Source organism: Aulonocara stuartgranti (assembly GCF_965226115.1).
Source record: "Aulonocara stuartgranti genome assembly, chromosome: 15".
In the NCBI taxonomy this organism is placed as follows: domain Eukaryota; kingdom Metazoa; phylum Chordata; class Actinopteri; order Cichliformes; family Cichlidae; genus Aulonocara; species Aulonocara stuartgranti.
Window position 1 is genome coordinate 10,609,752 of NC_138951.1, and position 15,405 is coordinate 10,625,156.

At 42.1% G+C, this 15,405-nt stretch overlaps 1 protein-coding gene across 2 annotated transcripts; it reads right to left on the bottom strand.

Annotated features, from left to right (window-relative positions):
• Positions 1 to 413: 413 nt before the first annotated feature.
• Positions 414 to 13,610, bottom strand: cmtr1 (cap methyltransferase 1). Of its 2 annotated transcripts, none has more exons than XM_082505507.1 (24): positions 13,537 to 13,610; positions 11,298 to 11,402; positions 8,434 to 8,600; positions 8,109 to 8,267; positions 7,893 to 7,985; positions 7,730 to 7,801; positions 7,477 to 7,571; positions 7,199 to 7,271; positions 6,898 to 7,096; positions 6,675 to 6,793; positions 6,465 to 6,561; positions 5,268 to 5,400; positions 4,784 to 4,963; positions 4,640 to 4,696; positions 4,483 to 4,540; positions 4,304 to 4,372; positions 3,973 to 4,104; positions 3,644 to 3,769; positions 3,338 to 3,429; positions 3,103 to 3,171; positions 2,860 to 2,907; positions 2,611 to 2,723; positions 2,384 to 2,492; positions 414 to 1,511 (listed from the first exon to the last, which is right to left on the bottom strand). In XM_082505507.1, exons 2-24 carry the CDS (start codon positions 11,395 to 11,397, stop codon positions 1,376 to 1,378), a joined length of 2,496 nt encoding a protein of 831 aa, XP_082361633.1. In that variant the 5' UTR covers positions 11,398 to 11,402; positions 13,537 to 13,610; the 3' UTR covers positions 414 to 1,375. The 2 variants fall into 2 exon arrangements, with proteins under 2 accessions (XP_082361633.1, XP_082361632.1); XM_082505506.1 differs by having other exon boundaries at positions 13,083 to 13,564.
• Between the last annotated feature and the right edge of the window lie 1,795 nt (positions 13,611 to 15,405).

Consider the following 15,405-nt stretch of genomic DNA (forward strand, 5'->3'; position numbering starts at 1 on the left):
CCGTGCAGCTCTTGAGACTCTGCTGAAAAACAGGAGAAGGCAAGTTCTGTGGCAACCACCTGCAAAACCACTGCTTTTCCTTGAGGGTTGACCTGCACTTGTTAATGCCTGTACTTACACAGCAGGTGAAATAGATTCATAATGGTTCATGCTTCCAGAGTGAACAGATTAGTATTCCCAAAGCTTTATTTCTCTTATACTGGGCTCAAATTGGGTTTTACTGAATCTACAATAACAAATTCCCACAGTCTGACCACATTTCTAAAGCTGTGAGCAAAACAACTAAGCTACAAAATGTTGTGTGCACTTGTGTAATTTGGTTGGTATATGAGCACACCCGTTGCCTTCTAACAGCTTAATCCAGCCTTTACTCCAACTACTGTCTCCACCCAATATCACCAGGCAGTTGAACATATATTGTGGGAACAGCATCTCCCATTTATTTACTTATTAATATTTACATCAAAGAGATTGAAAGCTAAATTTACACCAGAAAAATAACTCATTTGCAGCATTAAAAAAAACAAAACAAAAACCAGACACACAACTAGAAGATATGGAGGCACAATTTTAAAGAGCAGGTGGGGTACAAACAACCTCAAAACTAAAGGGGACACCTTCCAAACTTCACTCCCACAGTCTAGATGACAGAGAAGCGTGGAAAGGAGAGAGCTGCTCCATCTCTGAATGCACGTTGAAATGACTGTGAGAACGACTTAAAGGGTGATTTACATGCTACACAGTTTTGCAAAGGAAAGCACCGCGACACTGTTAGTGTAAAGATGAGGCAAACAGACCCGTGTGTTTTCTTTAGAAGACCAGTCATGGTGAGAAGAAAGAATAATTACAGATGTGGATTCACAGTTTGACCTTGTGACCCTATCTATCACTGCTAATGCAGTGTGCACAAAAACAAGAGTGGCATTGAGGAGGAACTGGAGAAACTGAATCTATAGGGCACAGCAAACACCTTTGTCTCCATGTTGTCCTATAAGGCAATGCTACTCATTACAATTCAAAATCAAAGGTCGAGTCAAAGGAAGTGGAAAAGACTGAAAAATAGACCGGTCTGTCAAACGTCAGTTTTACGAGGACATGCCACTGCTAAAAACAGCAGCAAACAACTCCAACCTGATAACAAGATAACATGGAGGTACCTTCCAAAGGGTCATAAAGCAGTTTATTGATATTTAACAAGACAGTAAGCAACGGATTCATAAAAACAATCAGCTGTAAAGTCATTTTAATAACCGTCCTTTGATTGTTAAATGAAATGACGATTAGTGAACTGGATTGTACTCTTTGCCAAGGCTTCACAATCCAGCGCACTCTGTGTACAGTCTGCAGCTGACAAAGCCCTGTGACTGGGAGTCTTTCAGGGCTGGTAATGCTGGTGTATGAAGTACAGCACGTCATCTTTGGACAGTTTCTCAGGGTCCACTCTGGTTTGAGAATCATGAACTATAACCCCATCCACCCAGGCCCAGAAGAGCCGCTCGGAGTGGCACACGCTGCAAGGAAAAGAATTTGTCAATATTTTTCCATGAAATAGTGAAACAGCTTAAATGCTGTTTAACACGTTTCCTGTGTTCTATTGTGAATAAAACATGAGCTAATGAGTAGGGCTGTGCGATATGACCAAAATCTAATTTCCCGATAGAAGACATTTATCGTCCCGACAACGATATATATCACAAAAAGTTTACATTTTCAGCTAATTCTGTGAATCTTGGGCAACTCGACTTGCGTGAAGTGTTTTCAGCTGGGCGCCGTGTACCTGGAGTCGAGTGTTACATAAGTTGAAACGGCCGCAATTTTCTTCGTGAGTATTTATTACACGGCGTGCTTCGGGGAAAAGCCTGTTCTAAGGTTTATTTTTTAGCACCTGACGGCTCTTTTTGGCTGCTCATCTGTCACGTGATTCAGTTTATTTTGAAAAATCTCAACAGGAATTTCAGCTTTACTGTGAAAGATTTATGTGGAAAGTAAACAAGCAGACGGCGGAGCCACATGATCATTGTTGCTAATGACAACGCATAAAAACAGTCGCTTGTCCATCCGTAGTGTGGTTATTACTAAATGTGGTTACTAAATATAAGAGAAAGAGAGAACTTTAAGAAATTCTACAGTGACCATCAAAACAATAAAAAAAATATTGCCATAAACAGTTTATTTTGCGACACCACAAAACAAACGATAGCGTAAAATGAAACGATAGACGTTTTTTTATCGTTATCTGATATATATCGTTATATCGAACAGCCCTACTTATGAGATCTTAAAATATTTACATTCACTTATTATTTTTATTTTAAAAAGCATATGAACTTTTTCAAATGTGAATCTCTGGAATAAAGAGAGAAATTAAGAGGACGCTACATACTGGAAAGGAGCAGCAGAGTTCGGTGGCATTGCATAGGTCGACTCCTTGGTTGTTTTATTATAAAAGAACTTCATCTTGGAGTTTTTGCTGCACGCCATCGTCCACGGCTCTGAATGGTGGAGGAGAAAAGAAATCCCGCATTTATTTACTTACTAATAAATAAATAAAGACATTTTGCTCGCAGCATTGTTTGTGCTCGCAGTTAAAACAAATCACAACATACAGACCATTGACAGTCTTGATGATGTAGAGGCCCGTGGGAAGGAAGTGTCTGTCATCTCTGCCTGTGTAGGACAGACGTGGGACACCTCCTGAGCTCTTTGTCACTTTCATCTCTAGTCTGGGTGGGGAAGGAAATGACAAGTTTTTCTGACAAGCGCCATAAAAGGAGCCTTGATCTTGAAAAACAGGACAAATCTAAGAAGCTGCAGTAGTAAATATACACGGCAGCTACTCAAAGGGTTCTCTTCCCATACCTGACAAAGATTTTCTCCATTTCTTCCAGCCTGTAAACCTCCTTCACTCTGGGGGGAAAAAAGATGCTTTGTAATCTTTGTAATTTACCAAACTGCAAGTAAGATTTCTGCTCAGCGTTCGATCACAACTACCACAGCAGTACTTGGAAGCAGTATTTTTAAGTATTATAAACCATGTGAGATTGCATAAACTAATATTTAGTTAGTAAGAAAATAAAATTAAAAGAAGGCAGATGGGAGTACCTGATGGGGTTCATGTCTGGTCTGCTGGGTTTAGCCACCGCCTTCACAAACTTGTCAGCCATCTGGATCCTGGAAACATAACAAACATCATTTAGCAGACACAACGAAGATTATCTGAAACTATTACAATATAAAACTGAATATACAGGGAATACATTACTAGTCTTTTTAATGATTTTCTACTTTTTTCTCATACAAAGACCCATTTTTAAGCTAGTGGATAAAAATGTCTCACCGCTGATTGAAGTGCTGATCTCTTACATCAGTGCCGTTCAGTATTAGCACATCCATTACATGAACTGCGCTGATTCTGCGCTGAGCTTTGCCCTGAGGACCAAAGGGAGAGCGTAACACAGCTCAGAAAGCATCCTACTCAGCTGCACATAAACCGCAATGCAAGTCACGCATTCTGATTGAGGCTAGCTGTAAAAGGTCGATACCTTAAAAAATGTTTAAACAGAAAATTTGAGTCCAAGAGGACCAGAATAATAAGTGATAAGAAAACCTGAGTCTGTCACAGAGTTTTAGTCCATTCTCTCACCTCGCCCTTTAGTTCTTGGACAATCTCTACACTTAGAAGTGTATCTCTTGGCAGCTCCAGCTTGAAATTCTCCATTTTCTTCCAGCGCACAGGCATTTTCCCATCCCAGGTGTAAATCTGAGACTTCTGCAAAAGTCATCGAAAACCAGGTTTGATCAAAGTCGCGCAGACGGTAAAGTCTCTGGGGTAGTTACAGTGTTCAATCAAAACAAAGAGCAAACACAACAGAATTTATGACACTGCCTTGGTGGAGGTTTGAGGTCTTGGAGTGCTTCTTGTTATGCTTTGTTTTCCGTGTCACACAAACCACATTTTTTCATCCAACTCACCCCCAGTGCTAGAAGAAAGATCTGCTCTCCACCTCCCACAATGCACCTGTAGTCCATGACATGGCGCAACTTTTCGAGTGTGGTGGAGTTGAGAGGAGTCGGCTTACACTGGAACGACTCCACGTCTGAGCTCTGATATGAAGCAGAAAAAGAGCAGAAAGTGAGACACATTCAGAAGTTTAATGAGCCTATTTATAACACTGTTTCACATGAAAAAATCATTTGTCTTTTAATTATTCATTCGTTTCTACGGTCTGTATGGCAGAGCTCATTTATCAGCGCTGTACAGTACCCAGTAGGATTTGATTTAAACCCAAATTTATTAACTGACCTTAATCAGCTCATAGAATTTTGACTTTGGGTCTGACGAAGTAGGAGCGACTCTGGCCTTGTCTGGGACCTAAAAATTGACATAAATAAACATAAAGTGCACATAAAAACTTGTCTTTTTTAAGTCATTCTTTCAAAATTCTCTTTCAGTTTGGTATGTATATCGGCTTCTGTACTCACTCCCCAGAGCTTCAAACACTCCTTCCTGATGTCAGCTTGCCTTGTCTCTGAGAGATTCCTAGAGACAGTGTAACCCAGTCAGTTTCCAGACAAAAACACCATGTCAAACACGTGGTTATAGTGCAGCAAAGATAAATGTTCAACAGTGTTTACTCACGAGTCTACAACAAAAGCGTGGATCTTAGCCAAGGCCTTGATCTGGACTGCACAAAGGCTGAAGAGACAATTAAACACCATCTTTGTCAGTCACTGTGTTTCATGAGCAGTGATTGAAGGCTTTGTGGATTCTGAGTGTTTCTACCTCTCATTGGAGTTGACCATAAACTGGTAGAAGTCAGTGTCATCCTTGATGATATTCAGCGGAACCACCTCTGTAACGTCTCTGTCCGTGTTCCTCAGCTGGTTCAGCTTCAGGTTGACTCTGAACATGTATTCCCTGACTGCGTCTGAGCCGGGTTTCAGGCCACGGCACACAATGTACCTGTGGATGACAATGTGAGAAGAGATCTGTAACCTCACTTACATAAACCCCCTCATAAATCCTACATCGGATCTATAGATCATTCTACTTTCCCTGCAGTGAGCTGAGAGATTTAATCTGCAGCAGTTTAGACTTGCAGCACAATTTACCCTGGCGAGCTATCCCTATGAGCCCATCTTGGTGAATGGGATGCCACAAAAGCTTCTGAAGTGTAGCGTGTAGGTGGCAGAAAATGTAGCTATTTTACAAACACACTCTCATCGTATTCTCACATGTACAAAGACACATTATAACGTGGGCTCACCTCTCAGAGTTTGCAGGCCTGCTGGTGACAGGTTTGAAGAGTGAGATCCTCTCGAAGCAGAGGTAGAGCAGGTACACCAAACCCACGCTGAAGGGAGTGAAGAGGTCAAAAGTCTTACAGACAAAATGCCCACCTAGGGGAGAGAAAGTGAGACTTAAGCTGTGTCCAAAGTCATGGGCTGCATCCTCCTGAGGACCTGTCCTTCGCGGTCTACATGAGCCGGGTCCTTCGAAGACCGAGAAGGCCAGAAGTGCGAGGCTGTGAAATGGGACAGTCTAGCCTTCAGATTTGCGTCACTGCTGTTTCGGTGGAGTTTAATAAACTCGGCCGTCTGCTCCTTGCTATCTAAAATATAACAGCTGGCGTAAATTCTCGACCATCTCACACTTCTGTTTAATCAGTTTTTTGTCTGACGTTTATTCAGAGGAACCCACCTGAGGGATTAATAAAGTTATTTAATCTAATCTAATCTAATAACTTTGATCTCAGATAAACCGATTTACTCAGGAACAAATAAAACACTGAAAAAAGCCCAACAATAACATTTTTAAGTTATCCGAGCGACTTATATATCATGTTTAGCCTGAGTAGCGAAAGACCGCGGGGGCCTGAAAACAATGAAGCCGGGAGTCTGCTGTTCTCGCAAACTCGAGTGACCATTGAACCCCCCGGCTTGCTATCGAGCGGTTTGGGTAACAGACGTCTCCGAAAACGTTCCAGCACTTTTGCAAATATGTGATGTCTTGATAAACCAAGCAGATATTTGAAGTTTACACAGCTACTTTCTCGCCTGAAAATATCTTAAAAGTATATTTTGTGACCCATAAAGATGAATAAGATTAAGATTAAAACTTAGTAGCGGCAGCCATTGTTGGAAACTGGAATTGGCTGGGCTGTGCTATGAATTCTGGGATATGGTGGGCCACGAAGGATACACCCGACCCATCCTTCAAATCTGGGGAAAAGGAGGACGCATTTGTTGGCCGGACGCGAAGACAGCCTTCTTCGCGTCGCTGTGATGTAACTGGTCTACAAATGCGGCCTCGGGAGGATGCAGCCTATGTTTTGGGACACAGCTATAATGTGGGTTATAAACATACTGCACATGTGCACTGTACTGTGACAGGTGGTTAAAGAGAAAGTTTAAGAACACTAGTGAGTGTGTCAATTTACAAGCTTTTAAAGAGACATGCATACCCGTCCTGAGTGTGGAAATTGCAGTGAGGAATTGACAAAGCAGCAGCTGTTTGCTCAGGATCTCCTGGAGGTTCTCTTGGCCTTCCACGGAGAAGCCCTGGGAAAAAACAGAGACCATACTGAAACTGATCCAAACATTAAGCCATAATAACCTTTGTGAAGTTTGTCCACCTTTATTTTATCCTCATATCCTACAAATATTAGTCTTACCCCATCTGCCATGAGGAAATGAAGCCCTCTCCTCTCCGTGCTCTCCATGACAAAGTTTCGGAAGGCAGTCACATTTTCAGGCCGAGTGATGTCACCGTCACCCTCCACGCCTCCCTCACCTGGGATGCAGAGAGGTGACGATTTCACTGAATCATTCATCACTGGAAACACAAAGCCGTGTCTCTTGTCCCCTGGGTGTGACGTGCGGGTTTTGTAAACGTACCGTAATAAGGCTCGAACAGCTCGCTCGGTGCTGCATAAAAATCTTCCAGCTTGAAGTCGCAGGGTCCTTTCAGCGTCATGCCAAAGCCCTTGGCATGCCAGCGTCTTCTCCACAGCACATATTCTGAAAAGCCTCCAGGTCCTGCGCACACATCACCAAAGTAAAGAAGCTCGCCCTCGCGGTCCTTCGTCAGAGGTCTCTGCATAATGAGACAGAAGATTTATGTCACCATCTGTTTATATGGAACTTTGTGCTGTGATACAACTAAAAAAGTTCAGTATTAATCAGCTGACCCACTCACCCCTTGGGAATCCTTTGGGTTGGTGAACATATGGTCGAAACAGTAGTCCAAGTTGGCCATTTTCATAGCTGCTCTAAATACACAACGCACATAATACAGCTCATCATTGTCTTTAAATGACTGTCAGGCCATAGAATGCTGTGCAAAATTTTAAAAAATGTAAGAAGCAACCTAAATTAATACTCATAGCAGCAAACTACTATTAAAAAAGGAAACTACTTATATATTATTGACACTGGCTACTCATCCTGCCTGTGTTTTACTACCGAAAGACTGACCTGTTGAGAAAGATACCGCCTCTAATAGTCTCATAAGGGTTGGAGCGTGTCCGCGCTCTCCTCATCTCCTCGCCCTCCAGGTCATCAAAAATTGACTAAACATCACAGAGGCGCAGTGATTACACAGCTGAGAAATATGTAAACTTGTGTTATCTATGACCCTTCCATCATTTTTTTCCCGGTGTACACTTGCCACAATTTAAATACCTTGTGGGAATAAATTTAACAGAAGCAAATACTTGATGTAACTCACTTTGCATCGTAGAAGAGTGTGCAAAAGATCTTCTGTGCAAAACTCAGTCTCATCCTCAATTTTAAGTTTTCTCTGTCCAGAGTGAAAATCAGGAATTATATAAATAGACTGCAAAAGCAATGCATGCATATCTGTAAGTGAGAATCTGAGTTTCTGGTTTTACCGGTCCCTGGATCATCCAGTCTCTAAGCTCATCAGCGTCTGGGATCTCTGTGGTGCATTCTGGGAACCAATCAACCTTCTCAACAGCACTGGGCTGTGCAGACAAACAGGAAAAGAGACAAAACAGAGATCAGGTGACAGTTAATTGATCATTCACATATATTATTTCAAACCTAAAGATTAAAAAACACAAATGCCAAAAAGGACTACTGCCTACCTCGGGTTCATCGCGCCAGTCAACATTAAGTTCTCCCTGGAAACCCTGCAGCGTGAGACCCAGACCTCTTCTCCCTCGCTGAGTAGAAGCCTCCACGATCTCCTTGCGTCCTTGATTAAACTTACCCAAACCCTCGCCCTCTCTGAAGCCCATTTTGGCCTGAAAGTGTAAGAAATAGCAAAAAATCAAGTAAGTTAATAAAACTCAAAGGTCAAATTCTTTGTTGTTTGGAAATATTCTGAAAAGTTGAAACCCCCCCCCCAAAAATTTTAAATACATAGAAACTGTCAAACACCTCAGCTTAGAGAGGGTTTTGATACATTACCATGAGCTTCTGTGACACACTGTTGTACATAGCAAACTTGGCGGAGGCCTGCGAGGGGGCGTCATTGTCCTGGGTATCAAAGGATGATGATGATGATGATATGGAGGGCATCGAGAACCCGGGTCTTTGATCCTCCTGGTCACTAAGGGAGTCATTTTGACTAGAGTCTACACACACACACACACACACACGCACACACACACGAATTATCCATCAAATGTAACAATCTTAGACCATCTTACGCATCTATAAAATACATTTAAAAGCTACAGCCTCATGTCCATTCCTGGTATACCACTGCACCTGGAAAGGACTCTCACTAGGTCAAAATTCTTCTTTGCAATGGCTGACCATATCTTCATTAATATACTTGTAAATGAGAACAGGCTCAATGGGGTGGAAGCACACTTATGATTAGCTCCTCTTACAGGAACAAATCATGCACTCATTTTTCCCATGTAGTTGATATTTTTATGAGATTTTGCTGGCTTGTTGAAACAGAATAATATAATTGAGTTGCTAGTGTGTTGAAAATGTAAATTTTCTAGACTTGCAATTTCCCCCTCCTCCTGCTGAAGACAACACCTGCGGGATCCTGGAGAGGCAGTCAGCTATGCAGTTCTGTTTTACACTCTTGTAGAGATTGTCAAAGGGGTTGCACAGCCAGGAAGCACCTTGTTATCTTGGAGGGGGTATCTCTCATGTTCTTCAGTGATTATAGTGCTTGGTTGCCATTCTAGAGGATGAACTTTTTTCCCAACAAGTCACACTTAAGTCCAATTCCCACTCTATGCCAAGGCGTTCATTCTGCATCCTCAAATACTTGGCATGCATGCTTCCTGGTTCAACCTGCAGCAGGGCTTCTCCAAAGCCCAGGTCACAGGCATCAGCCTGAGCAATGAATATCTGCTGTAACTCTTCAGTAGGGGTCTGAAAGGGCTCTTCACACTCCACTCCACACAATCCACTGAACCCTACTGGCCTGGTTCTTCTTTGTCAAGTTATAGAGTGTAGAGAATCTAGGAATGAACTTTGTATACCAACCCACAGGTCCAAGTATCACTTGACTTTAGACATGATGGGATCAACTTTTTCCACTTGAGAAAAGGTAACTCCTTTACTGAGGACAGAACCAGCATTTCCTCCAAACTGCCCTCTGCACCTCTCCAGCCTTTCTTCATATGCTGCCCTTGAGATCCACGTTGTTAGCTTGCGTGTGTTACTGGTGTAGCTTCTCCAGAAGTGAACTGAGACTGAATACGATCCGAGCAAAACCACCTGTGGCCAAATTTGAGCATAAAGGGTCTAGCTGAACTAACGCTGGTTTTTCTAACATTTCTGGAGCCTCTGATTACGTTCTTCTAGCCCTGGTGATGTTCCCACACAATGTGGTGCTACTCTCTTGTATTAGATTTAACAGAATAAGAACAGGATATGGCAACTCAGGAATTGCTGCTACTTTCGAAAGTCATGGTAAAGTATGTACTTCATGTTCTTGCAGAGTTATACAGTGGGCAAATTCAAACTACATCTATGTACACACAGGTACTGTCTTCTACATCCCACAGTTCTTTAGGAACGTATTTGGGATACAATGTCCCGTTTATCAGTATGTTTACTAAAAGTGACAGAGAGTGTATCTTGGGAAGTAAATATTACAGGATTTTAAACAGAGCACACTTTTTTGTGTGTTTGTTTTTTACCAAGCAGAAGGGTTTAATATAGTCTACTACAGTTTGCTGAACCACCACCTACCCCAAACTTACCCCGTGTTGGTCTGAGAAGGCCAGCATAGCAGTTAACCCTTGGTCCCTTGTGACCAATCAAGTAGGCATCAACCAGGTCAGCAGCCTCCTGAGCAGTCTTTGGGTTGTGTGTTTTGACCCAAGCCTTCACCTTTGGGAACAGCACTTTAAGATACTGCTCAAGGACCATCTTCTCCATAATGTCTTCTTTTGTGCAGGTGTCATAAGCCACCCACTTGCAAAACAAATGCTTCAGACGTGCATATAATTCTTGGGGGGATTCTTTAGCAGGTGTCTTGTAAGATCGGAAGCTCTGGCGGTAAGCATTTCTGTTAATCTCATACGTTTTCAGGATAACAGTCTTCAGCAGGTAATAGTCTTTGGTGTATGCTGGGTCCATGGCCAGAATAGCAGTTAACGCCTTCCCTGTCAGCAGTGGAATTAGTCGGACAGCCCACTGTTGCCGTGGCCAGTTATAGACCTCTGCCAGTCTTTCAAAGGTGGAAAGGTAATGTTCAATGTTGTCCGACTCTTCTAACCTTTGTAACGTAGGTTCTCCGGCTGGAACTCGTGTTGGCTGACCGGCTCTGACGTCTTCAAGGTCCATTTGAAGCTGCATGACCTGACGTGACAGTACGCCCAGTTTCTCCTCCTGCTTGGCGGCCTTCTTTTCCTGTCTTTTATCTCTCTCCATTTGAATTTGTATGAATGTCTTATTCGCCTTGGCCAAAGAGGCCAGATTAGGCTCAGCAGACATACTGGAGCTAACTTCAAACTGAAAGTCAGCTTCCCCAGAGTCTGCAGTGGCACCTTCCTCCACATAATCATCTGTATGCTGCTGCTGCTGTGGCAGGGGCTTTTTGAGAGGCATCCTTAGTTTAGAATTTCAGAGCACATATAAAATAAAACTGGTTGGGCAGTTGAAGGCAGGAATGATCTTCGCCTGGTTCAATGATTTAGTTAACAATAGAAACTGAGATACTAGTGTGCTGTTGGCCCATGTATAACCAAAAATCTCTAGTAGGTGCTTCAGTTTTAACTATAGTAAGAAAAGATCGGGTTTGTACCTATATATAAGACTATTTTCTTTTGTTGTCTTTGTTTGTTTTAATTATCTACCTTGACGGGATAGTCTTGACTCGTCATCTGAACTGCTGTCATCACGATGCCTCTTTGTCCCATGAAGTGATGCAAAAGACACATCGGCTCGTCTCTTCATTACGGCTGAAAAAGAGCCAAGAAGATAACAGTAAAAAAATAAGAATAACAACATACAGATTATAACACAGAAAACAAAGATATGTGATGGGAATAAAGCAACTGCTACAACTACGATGACTAAAGCACAAGTTCATATCAACTAAAATGCAAAGGCACATGATGCAAACATGTATGAGATGGACTCATATTTTATGAACTCTTTACTAATGATGTAATTTAGTGACTGATGAATGGATTAAAAAACAAACATTTGGTCAAACAAGCTCTTACAGGACAAAATTAATATTTATACAGGACTTTGCAAAAAGTTTTAAGACACATCCATTTCTTCATATTTTGCTTACGAACAGCCAGACTTTCTTTCCTTTATTTCTAATTGTGGAAACTGGACACAAGGAGGACAAAAAAAAAAAAAAAGAAATAGCAGACCTAAAAAACTATCTACAGCACATGACATGCCCTGAGAGATGCATCAAGTCCTTCAGTTGACAAATTTCCCACATGTGGGACTAATAAAGGTTATCTTATCTTATCTACTGTTCACTTAAGTCTCATCAGAAATGGTCTCAGTGGAAGGTTGGCTGTCAAGAAGCCATACTTAAAGATGAAAACTTTTGTTTCAAACTGTTGACAGTATGAAGTGCGGTCAGGAGAGAGGTACAACAGTGAGTGTCTACAGCCATCTGTAAGACATGATGGAGGCTTTTCATGTTCTGGGCTGCATTTCAACAAGTGGTGTTGGAGATCTAATCAAAATTAATGTCCTGCCAGAGTCTGATCCACCACGCAATACCATCTCAAACACATCTGACTGGCAACAGCTTCATTTATTTTTTAGCATGACAATGATCCCAAACGCAATGCTAATTCAGTAAAAGCGCACACTAAAGCACTATCAGTCATGGATTGGACTCCCAAAGGCCCAGACCTCAACATTGCTCAAGCAGTGTGGGATCATCTTGATAAAAAACAGAACAAAAGGCAGCCAACAACCAAAGAAGAGCCTTGGATGTCCTTCAAAAAAGCCCTGGAGAACTATTCCTGAAGGCTATTTAAAGAAACTACAAGAAAGCTTGCCATGGAGAGTTCAAGGCAATGTTGAGAGTAAAGGTGATCATATTAATTATTCATTTTCTTGAATTTTACAAACTATCGCTGTGCCTTTTAAACTGTATTTCCATTTATGTTCGCAGATGTTTTATCCCATTTTTCTAGCAAAATATAAAGAAATGAGAGACGGCTCAAGACTAGTGGCTTAGTGATTCTCAGTGATTTCACTAAAAAATTAAGAATCTATATCTATATCCAAGTTTATCACTTTGATATAGAATAAGTTGATGATTTCATTATCACTTTAATTAAAAAATATTCATCCTCGACAATTTTTGTATTATGGTTAAGATGTCGCTTTAGGCTGTCAAAACAATTTTAAAAAAAGCTGAGGATAGAAACAAACTTTTGCTGTAACCCTTAAATGTTTTATAAAATATGAATGCTCAATATGAAGACAACAAAAAGAAAGAAACGCGCAAAGTTAGTGTTGTGTATTTCCTGTTATGATAGCTGCTATAAGGCACGGCTAAACATCAATTAAGAATATAATAAGCAGGTCAAATTATTTAGTTACATTGAAAATTAGCATAAACAGAACAGAGTTAACGTTACAGGAAACCCGAGGAGTACCTGTTAGCCTGCGTTACCAGGACTGGACATAAAACGTTAAATCTTCAAAGGTGAGAGAGAAAAAAAACTTCAAATATGACCCGTTATCTACTGCTTTCACTGCAGGTGTCTTGCAGACTGACCCATGTCGATTTAAAAAGTATATTTGGTCAGCTAACGAGAACAGACTTGGCAGGTCTACTGGGTGTTTTCGGTGAGTTCAGCTGAAACGAAACTGCGCAGCCACAGCAGCTTTGGTCGGTAGCTAGCTCCGTTAGCCGGCTCGTTTTTACCAGCTCGGAGGGAAAACTTCACTCCTCTGTTGTAACACAGCATCGACAGAACGTAACATCCGTATATGCTTCGGGCTTTCCCAGTTACAGTTTATTTATATGGAGAATTTGTAGTGACTATACGGTTTCGAAGTTTACATTAGCCCGCGTTGTTTTTGGAGCCTTCGTGGGTCCTTCTTTACCTGAGGACGCGCAATAATGATGCGTAAAGACGTCTTCTTCTTCTTCTTCTTCTTCTTCTTCTTCTTCTTCTGAGGCAGACAGACTAGACTGGAGTGTTGCTGCCCTCTCCTGTTTGTTTTTTGTTTGAAATTTTATTTCTCTTAACAATTAAACATATTTTAAAGACTTTCTGACAAATAATCTGAGTATGTTAGCAAAAAAAAAAAAAAGAAAAAAAATGCTACTATTATTTTTTTTTTTTTAGATCTTAGTGCTATATGATGGACAAAAAATGCCCTGAATTATTTTCTTAATGAACTTACATATGCTCTTTTGTAACTGAAAAAGGCCTGTTTTTTGCATATTGTATTTGTGTTTGTTAAATAAAAAAATTTAAAAAAAACACACACACACATTTTGACGCTTCCTCGTCTGATCTCATTTATTGGCCATATATCACTGTTTCTCAGGAGTCACTCTCACGCTTGCTAGGGACTTGTTTACCCAGTTCAACCCACTCCTAAGCCCATAATGTCCAATAATCTTTATGTACTTCTCGGGTTCTCAGGTACCCACCTAAAACTAGCCTCACAATTTTCCTGAATAACAGATTATTGATAGACTTTATATGGATTTCTCTTACAGTGGTTCAGTCTGCTGCAGAATCACATGACTCGCTTGTGTCTGCTTATACTAAGGTCAACATCCTGGCTTTAGGCAGCTTGAAGTCGCATTCAAGGAATCTGTATTTATCCGTGCCTAATAATAGCGAAGGCAAATTTACAGAAAACTTAAAATGTACTGTTTTTGAGTGATTAAGTGATTAGAGGTTCCTTTAATCACACTTGCATGTCTATAAGCTGGCCCCAGTGTTTTCTGGCATTTTCAACTCCTCACTGCAGGCATGTCATGTGCCTGCCTGCTTCAAGTCCTCCACCATAATCCCTGTCCCCAAGAAACCTAGGATCACTGGACTAAATGACTACAGACCCGTGGCTCTGACATCTGTGGTCATGAAGTCTTTTGAGCGCCTAGTTCTCTCCCATCTCAGGACCCTCACGGCCCCCCTCCTGGACCCCCTGCAGTTTGCATATAGAGCCAACAGGTCTCTAGACGACGCCATCAACATGGCCCTACACTTCATCCTGCAGCATCTGGACTCCCCAGGAACCTACGCCAGGATCCTGTTTGTGGACTTCAGCTCTGCCTTCAACACCATCCTTCCAGACCATCTCCGAGGCAAGCTTTCCCAGATGAATGTGCCTGATCCCATCTGCCGGTGGATCACTGACTTCCTGACGGACAGGAAGCAGCATGTGAGGCTGGGAAAGAATGTCTCGGACTCCCGGACCATCAGCACCGGCTCCCCTCAGGGCTGTGTTCTTTCTCCTCTGCTCTTCTCCCTGTACACCAACTGCTGCACCTCCACCCACCAGTCTGTCAAGCTAATCAAGTTTGCAGATGACACCACCGTTATTGGACTCATCTTGGACGGGGACGAGTCTGCCTACAGGAGGGAGGTTGAACGTCTGGTGTCCTGGTGCAGCCACAACAACCTGGTGCTGAATGCCCAGAAGACAGTGGAGATTATTGTGGACTTCAGGAAGCACACAGCCCCACTCCCCCCCATCATCCTGACTGACACCCCCATCACCTCTGTGGACTCATTCCGCTTCCTGGGTACCACCATCACCCAGGACCTGAAGTGGGAGCCCACCATCACCTCCGTCATCAAGAAAGCCCAGCAGAGGATGTACTTCCTGAGGCAGCTGAAGAAATTCAACCTGCCAACACGGACGATGATGCAGTTCTACACTGCAATCATCGAGTCCATCCTCACCTCCTCCATCACCGTGTGGTACGCTGGAGCCACTATCAGGGACAAACAG

Coding starts and splice junctions, on each gene's coding strand:
- cmtr1 (XM_082505507.1), bottom strand. CDS start 11,397: ATGAAGAGACGAGCCGATGTGTCTTTTGCATCACTTCATGGGACAAAG. Junction 4,697..4,783: donor ATGGTCAACTCCAATGAGAG/GTAGAAACACTC, acceptor TTGTCTCTTCAG/CCTTTGTGCAGTCCAGATCA. Junction 4,105..4,303: donor AATTCTATGAGCTGATTAAG/GTCAGTTAATAA, acceptor GCTTCATATCAG/AGCTCAGACGTGGAGTCGTT.